Source organism: Physeter macrocephalus, chromosome 15, assembly GCF_002837175.3.
Source record: "Physeter macrocephalus isolate SW-GA chromosome 15, ASM283717v5, whole genome shotgun sequence".
In the NCBI taxonomy this organism is placed as follows: Eukaryota; Metazoa; Chordata; class Mammalia; order Artiodactyla; family Physeteridae; genus Physeter; species Physeter macrocephalus.
The window spans coordinates 45,983,076-45,991,497 of NC_041228.1; the positions used below are offsets into that span (position 1 = coordinate 45,983,076).

At 40.2% G+C, this 8,422-nt stretch overlaps 1 protein-coding gene across 1 annotated transcript in view; it reads right to left on the bottom strand.

Annotated features, from left to right (window-relative positions):
* The window catches only part of NECAB1 (N-terminal EF-hand calcium binding protein 1), a 289,101-nt gene that overhangs the window by 262,491 nt on the left and 18,188 nt on the right, over positions 1–8,422 (bottom strand). Inside the window, exon 2 of the mRNA XM_024115914.1 lies at positions 2,548–2,572. Coding sequence (XP_023971682.1) covers positions 2,548–2,572 — 25 coding nt within the window. The remainder of the gene's footprint in view (positions 1–2,547; positions 2,573–8,422) is intronic.

An 8,422-nucleotide genomic window follows, 5' to 3' on the forward strand; every position in this document is an offset into this window, starting at 1 on the left:
GTATGGTAAATAGTCTACTTTTTCCACTAAACTCCACTGAAATAAAAATGACTAGAATGTCACCAAGTGTCTCCAAAACACCATAACACAAAAACAACTCAGGCTTTCAGTAGTATACTGATCACATTAATCCTAATAATACCAGCAAAATGAGCAGGTATAAATTCTTATTATATGATATGCACTGCCCTGGGAAATTTTCATATGTTATCTCATTTATTATTTAAAACCGCATGACATAGGTAGATGTCATTATCTCTATTTTGTAGATGAGAAAGCTGAGGGTACAGAGTTTGTTACCTACCCAAAGTCACAAAACTACTAGGTGGCATAGCTGTGATTTAAACCCATACCTGCCTGACCCTGTCATCCCTTCACTTTACACTGAGAATGAGGGAGAAGAGTAAAGTGGGATGAAAGGCAGAGAGAAGAGTGGACAGATGGAAGGGAGATGGATAATGGAGTAGAATGTACTTAATTATCATTTATTCATTAAACAAATATCCATTGAGCACCTAGTATTGCCTAGGCATATAATCTACACATAAGACAAGTTCCTTACCATAAAAAGGCACGTTTGGTTTAGAGAAGTAGAATCACCAACAAACAATTTTTGTCCTCACAAAGGGAAATAATCAATACATGCCAAAGTATGGAGAGAGAGGGTGGGGCTCTGTCTGGAGGAGTTGATGAGTGCTTCCCAGATAAGGTGACTTTGACCAGGAATGTAAGAAATACCTCAGAGTTCTCAAGCTGGCTAAGGGTTGAAAGGCCAGAGCAGGTGGAGATGAAAGCAGGGACAACACCACAGAAGTGTGGCATGTGGAGCCCCAAGTGCTTCAGAGGGCTGCAGAGGAGGATGCATGGTGAAGATTGTGGGAACAAGAGCAGAAAGACAGGTAGCTTTGACAAAATGTTGGTATTGGGCACTAGGAAAGGGAAAAAGAAGGGGAGAGTTATCATATGGGGGGGATGATACAGGTGAGGAAACATGGAACTGAACAGGACCACATGGGGTTGCCAGTGCCAGTGACCAGTCTACATGGCATAACATATGAAATTATCTTAAAATCCATTAAATCGTGTGCATTGTTTTTTTCAAATGCTTTTTATTATCACTATGGGTTATGATAGTGGACTGCCAAAGAGGTAAGTTTTGATGGAAAGAAAAGTGATAGATACAAAGGTAATACTGACCCTCTATCAGAGCATTGGGGTCCAAGGAAAGTAAAGTGTAGCCTCGAGAGAATTAGGATCTTAGGTAGAGAGGGAGACAAGGTATTTCTGAGCTGAAAATGGCTGCCGAAGTACGAGGCAGGTAACATGGAGACATATGGACTACTCAGTTGTGATTTCAGCATCACTGGAGCTAGATATCAGGCATAGGCCAATGAGTAGAATGAGGAGACAAGATGATAGCATCATTATGTCTGTCTTAAAACTTAATCAAGTGGTTCAAGTGAAACAAAAAACCCTCTGAGTGCAACATAGTTTGAGAAAACATTTAATTGAGTAGACACAGTTAAATAGTATCAGGATTTGGGGCATTATTTTATTGCTCCTTAGATTTATATCTCTTCTGTTGTGTGGAAAGGTGTAGAGTGCCAGTCAAGCTTTCCTTGATCTGGCAGCTTAATGGATAACTAGACTACAACACATGTGTGTCAGATTTAGATTCTGCCTGTAATTTCTCCCCATATATAAGAAATTGGATTTCAAGAAAAGGACTTTTTGAACCTTAAATTTGTCAAGAAACTCTTGTCAAGAGTATAGGTCTGTTATGTACTTATGCTACAGCAGCAGAATAAATTCAATAATCTCTGATTTGGTATTCTGTGGAACAAAATTTATAGTGGAATGAAGGAGTCAAAAGATATTGCTATGACAGCTTATAATTGGACTTTGCGCAGGCGTCATTTCAACTTTAGTTCTTTTGACAAAACAATTTTTCCTTCTGGTTTCTGCTACTTGTCTGCCTCTATAGATTATCACTCTCAGTGCATACAATTCGACGGGGAGAGCTATGCTCAAGAGCCATGGAGTAGAGATAAGTCTGTAATACATGCTTCCAGATAACCATCTTAGAGTGTAGTAGCCCCAAGGCCACTATAAAGTTCAATGTTGAGAGCCTGGACTTTGGTGCCACACAGACTAAAGTTCAAGTCTCATATCTATATCTTATAACTCTAAGAAATAATGAATGCAAAGCACTTACCCCAGTAGATACTCAACAAATATAAGTTATTATTACTTTAAAATTAATTTAAAGCACAACACAAAAGGGAGAGCCAGAGCCCAAGTATGACAGCTCCTCCCTTCAAAGGCATAAATTCCATCCTCCTATCAAATGCAGATACCTCTGTCAATTTCTAATGAACTCGCCTAAACTTCTGGAGCCATCAACTCGCCTAAAACTCTTAATGGTATAAGAAACTGACATTTTATGTGTCAATTTCTTGGGTTCCCCTCTCTCTTCCATATTATTCTATACAAAGTTATCTAAACAGTAAAGATTAATGAACAGAAACTGTAGATTTTTGCTCTTACCATTTTTGTCTGCTCTCCTCAGTATCTAGAAAAGAAAAAGGAAACATTTTATCACCATTTTTGTAAGTATTGTCGCGAACATTATACTCCCACATAATTTACCCATTATTAAATGAAAGAAATTCCAATTTAAAATAAACTTTTCCCAGTTGAAATATTTCTTTACAATAGTAAAAAATTAAAAATACCCAAATATCCATAAACAAGTGAATGGACAAACAAGCCATGGTGTATCCATACAGTGAACACTCCTGAGCAATAAAAAGGAATGAGCTCTTGATGCATACAATAACTTGGATAGATCTCAAAGTAATTATGCTGAGTAAAAAACCTAGACACAAAAGAAGATATATTATTCCATTTATATAAAATTCTAGAAAATGTAAATAGTAACAGCAGATTAAGGGTTGTGTAGGAATGCAAGGGCAGAGAGGGCTGGATTACAAGAGGGCATGAGGAAATTTTTTAGGATGGTAGATATATTTATTTTCTTGATTGTGGTAAAAGTTTCATAGATATATAAATATGTGAAAACTCATCAACTTTTCACTTTAAATATGTGTTATTTAATGTAAGTCAATCATATAATAACACGGGAATAAACAAGAACAAAAATAATAAAATGTGGATAAATAAGAGCTCTTGTGTCTATAGTATATCTTACTTTTTTGAGTTAGTTTATTATCTGGGACTATCTTAAATTGTCTTTGATGAATATGAACTGCTTGAGCATCCAGTATCTTTAGTAAAGATTTCTAATTTTCTTCTGGTAAACCAATCTTTCCTCCACTCTTGGTCCATGTGTTCCAGGGTTGGGCAGAGTACTCAAGCCTAGTAAACAGTGTCATACTCCTCTGGCCACAATGATTACTCAGGGATTAGCACAATAAAGCCAATGAAGCCATGGTTTTCCTTGAGTTGTCAAGAGAGAAACACTTTATCTTCTGTTGACTTTGAACCTAGGAAAATATAGGTAAGGAGCTGCTTTTTTGTAATTGTATATGTCACGGGTTGAACTGTACTGCCCCAAAACAAATGTTGAATTCCTAATCCCTAGTAACTGTGAATGTGACCTTGTTTGGAAATACAGTCTTTGTTGTAATCAAACTAAGACCTTACTGGATTGGACCCTAAATCCAATGGTTGGTGACTTTACAAGGAGAGCAATTCAGAGATGCAGAGACACAAAGAAGAAGGCTATGTGATAACAGGGACAGATATTGGAGTGATACAGCTGCAAGCCAAGGAATGCCAAGGGCTGACGGTCACCACTAGAAGCTAGGAGACAGGCATGGAACAGATTCTCCCCTAGAGCCTTCAAAGGGAGTAAGGTCCTACCCACACCTTGATTTCACCCCTCTAACCTCCAGAACTGAGAGAGTAAATTTTGTTGTTTAAACCACCATTTGTTTAGTACTTTATTATAAAAGCTCTAGGAAATTAATAGAATATACAACCTGGAAATAACATTCAAGAAAGGAGTATCCAGAGGCTGAGAGAAACTGGATCTTGATGACACTCTCTGAGCCCCTGATCAAGCCATCCTGAAAAGATGATCTCTGCTTTTCATTACAAGAGTCAACAAATTGTTATTTTTTAAAATCGTAAGATAGTTTGGGTTATTTTTTTCTGTTAACAGCAATCAAATTAGCCCTAACTGATACTGTATACTGCTAGAAAAAAATCTGGATAATATAATACACAGCTATGTTATACACAGTACCAAAGAAAATGTCCCTTTACCATATTGCAAAGACAAGATTTAATTAAGTGAAGGAGCATTTAAGGATTATTTTTTTCCTGAGAAATTTATAGTTATGGTTAAGTAACAAGAGCTACTCTTATATTAAGTCATCATTTCTTGGTGGCTAGCTTGAAATATGAGCAACAATTTTTATTACCAAAATTTTCTGTTTTACTGCTTTCCACTACAGACTTGATCCTCCTTGCCTTCTGTTGATTTCATGGAAATGAAGTATGGATAAATCTAATCATTATTACAATGTGTTTTTATTATAAAATACTAATATTATTACTAAAAACCTCTCCCATGAAAAATTTCCAATAACACATATGTATCACCCTGACTTGAGTGCATAAAAAGTGCACTTTTTTAAACTAATTTAATTATTGCAGGAAGACTGCTTTCAATAGTAAGAGTTTCTATGTTTAGAGCAAAATGAGACACAGCTTCTTTTTTACCATACTGGAAGTAATTTCTAGTGGAGATTTTGTGAATCCATCTCTCCATCATAACCAGCTTCTTTCTCTCCTCTGAAACATGAAGCCATAGAGTTGGGGAGACATAAAACACAGTCTATTTCTTACCTTTGATATACTCTAAGATTCTATTTCAAGCTCTATTGTACCCTTATGAGTTTGAAGTGATTAAAATAGGAATAACAAAGCACCAGAGATTCAGACCCAGGACTTCCAACATTTCATTTCATAAAGAACAATCTTAAATAGCATTCAGCTTCTTATAGATGAAATTAAGATAGACACTCATTATTAAGACAGTTCTTTGTAACTGAATATGAACGGAAGTGTCTCTGTTGCAGATTTTTCCTCTGAGCTCTCAGACTAATAAAAAATGTACTGCGAATGAGAATTGAGTTCATTATTTTACACTACCATAGTACTCTGGGTCAGCTAATCTTACTAGTTGCTATCACAAGATAGTAAATAGATTTAAAAATCATGGCCAAACTTAAAGCTTAATGCAGGTGGTGCTATGTTTTTGAAACCCTTTAAGGTTTATCAAATGGCATCATTTACCTTGAAATATATTCTTGAATGGCCTTGACTGAAGTTCTTCACTTTTCATTTTAAGTTATCGAAGGCAAGTATTAAAATGCAAATGTTGTCTTGGAGGCATAAAACACTAACACCATCACCATTCACTGAACTAATGTTTTCTAAGTGCCTCCTCTCATATACCAGGTTAATTAGGTAATGAGATGAGCTATCAGTCACTTAGTGGACTCCTGAGAAATTGAGACATAGGCAAGGGAGTAGGGACTCATCCAGAACTTGGAGTATCATCTAGAAAGGAAGACCTAGTAGGTGAGTCATAGTGTGTGGGCCTGGACATCTCACAGGTAGTTTTGCTACCAGGAGATTAGTCACCCTGAGATAGGATGCAGGTAAGTGGGCATTGTCTTCTCAATTTTGCCTAATGTAGGCATTGTAGGAAAATAATTTATAATTTATAATGTATGATAACAGTAAAACTAAGTTTTCCTTATTTCTGCTGCTTCCTGAAACTAGTAGAGTGACATTGCCATTAAAGTAGAAGTGATGGGTTAATTTCCATTGTCCCAACTGGACAATATCAAATTAAAATTGTGCATGTTATTAATCTCACTCAAATAAACAACTGTGTGCTAGGCAAGATAGGAGGTGTAACTTTAACAGAATTCAGTCACAGAACCACTGTACCTAGAAAACTGTTTCTGCTCTGACAGTCCTCTCAACAGATGAATATATACAGGGCATCAGAATTAAGTATCTTTGCAAGCAGAAAAGATTACTCTTTTGCACAAAGTCTCTGACCATCAAGGGAATGTGCCTTTTGTTCTGGGTGTTCATGGATGTGCATGCTTGCTTAGAGGAAGGAAGGGAAGACAAACAGTAAAGTCATCTCTCTTCTTCACAACATTTAAGGCCCCACTTCTACCTCACCACTTCCCTTCCAGTTAAAAATCAAAGGAAATCTGCTTGGGAGAAGGCAGCAGCATCAAATGGTAAAACTGCAACTAACTTCATTTGGGATTCATCTTGCTTTCGGGGATTAGCTGAAGGTTAGTTTTTCTCCCTTTGCACAGTAGTAGAGTTGATTGATGACTCAAAAGAGGACCCACATGCTATACAGACTCGTATTCTAAATTAGAGTTTATTCTCTGTTATGTGGAATGCAGCAAGCTTAAAAAAGATAGCATATGGAGGGGATGGAGAGAGAAGATGGCAGAAGAGTAAGACGCGGAGATCACCTTCCTCCTCACAGTTACATCAGAAATACATCTATACGTGGAACTGCTCCTATAGAACACCCACTGAACGCTGGCAGAAGACCTCAGACCTCCCAAAAGGCAAGAAACACCCCACGTACCTGGGTAGGGCAAAAGAAAAAAGAATAAACAGAGACAAAAGAATAGGGACGGGACCTGCACCAGTGGGAGGGAGCTGTGAAGGAGGAAAGGTTTCCACACACTAGAAGCCCCTTCACGGGCAGAGACTGCTGGTGGCAGAGGGGGGAAGCTTCGGAGTCGCGGAGGAGAGCGCAGCCACAGGGGGTGCGGGGGGCAAAGCAGAGAGATTCCCGCACAGAGGATCGGTGCCGACCAGCACTCACCAGCCCTAGAGGCTTGTCTGCTCACCCGCCGCTTAAAGGAGCCCCAGAAACGGGTGTGGAGCTGCCGAAGAGACAAGAGACTTTTTCTTGCCTCTTTGTTTCCTGGTGCAAGAGGAGAGGCGATTAAGCGCGCTGCATAAAGGAGCTCCAGAGACGGACGCGAGCCGCGGCTATCAGCGCGGACAACAGAGACGGGCGTGGGACGCTAGGGCTGCTGCTGCCGCCACCAAGAGGCCTGTGTGCGAGCACAGGTCACTCTCCACACCTCCCCTCCGGGGAGCCTGTGCAGACTGACACTACCGGGGTCCCGGGATCCAGGGACAGCTTCCCTGGAAGAATGAGCGGCGCGCCTCGGGCTGGTGCAACGTCACGCCGGCCTCTGCCGCCGCAGGCTCGCCCCTCATCCATGCCCCTGCCTCCCCACGGCCCGAGCCAGAGCCCCCGAATCAGCTGCTCCTTTAACCCCGTCCTGTCTGAGCGAAGAGCAGACGCCCTCGGACGACCTACGCGCAGAGGTGGGGCCAAGTCCAAAGCTGAACCCCAGGAGCTGTGCGAACAAAGAGGAGAGGGGGAGGTCTCTCCCAGCAGCCTCAGGAATAGCGGATTAAAGCTCCACAGTCAACTTGAAGTGCCCCGCATCAGTGGAATACCTGAATAGACAGTGAATCATCCCAAGTTGAGGAGGTGGAATTTGGGAGCAAGATATATTATTATTTTCCCCTTTTTCTCTTTTTGTGAGTGTGTATGTGTGTGCTGCTGTGTGAGATTTTGTCTGTATAGCTTTGCTCTCACCATTTGTCCTAGGGTTCTGACCAATCTGGTTTTTTTTTTATAAAATTTTTCTTCTTAATAATTATTTTTTATTTTAATAACTTTATTTTATCCTTCTTTATTTTATCTTCTTCCTTTCTTCCCTCCTTTCTTCCTTCTTCCCTTCCTTCCTCCCTTCCTTCCTCTCTTCCTTCCTTTATTGCTTCCTTTCTTCCTTCCTTCCTCCCTTTCTTCCTCCCTTCCTTCCTCCCTTTCTTGCTCTCTTCCTTCCTTCCTTCCTTTCTTGCTTCCTTCCTTCCTTCCCTCCTTTCTTCCTTCCTCCCTTCCTCCCTTCCTTCCTTCCTTCCTTCCTTTCTTTATTTCCTTTCTATTTTTTCTCCCTTTTATTTTGAGCCGTGTGGATTAAAGGCTCTTGGTGCTCCAGCCAGGCGTCAGGGAAGTGTCTCTGAGGTGGGAGAACCAACTTCAGGACACTGGCCCACAAGAGACCTCCCAGCTCCACACAATATCAAATGGCGAAAATCTCCCAGAGATCTCCTAATCAAAACCAAGACCCAGCTTCACTCAATGACCAACAATGTACAGTGCTGAACACCCTATGCCCAACAAATAGGAAGACAGGACTACAGCCCCATCCATTAGCAGAGAGGCTGCCTAAAATCATAATAAGGCTACCGACATCCCAAAACACACCACCAGACATGGACCTGCCCACCAGAAAGACAAGATCCAGCCTCATCCACCAGAACA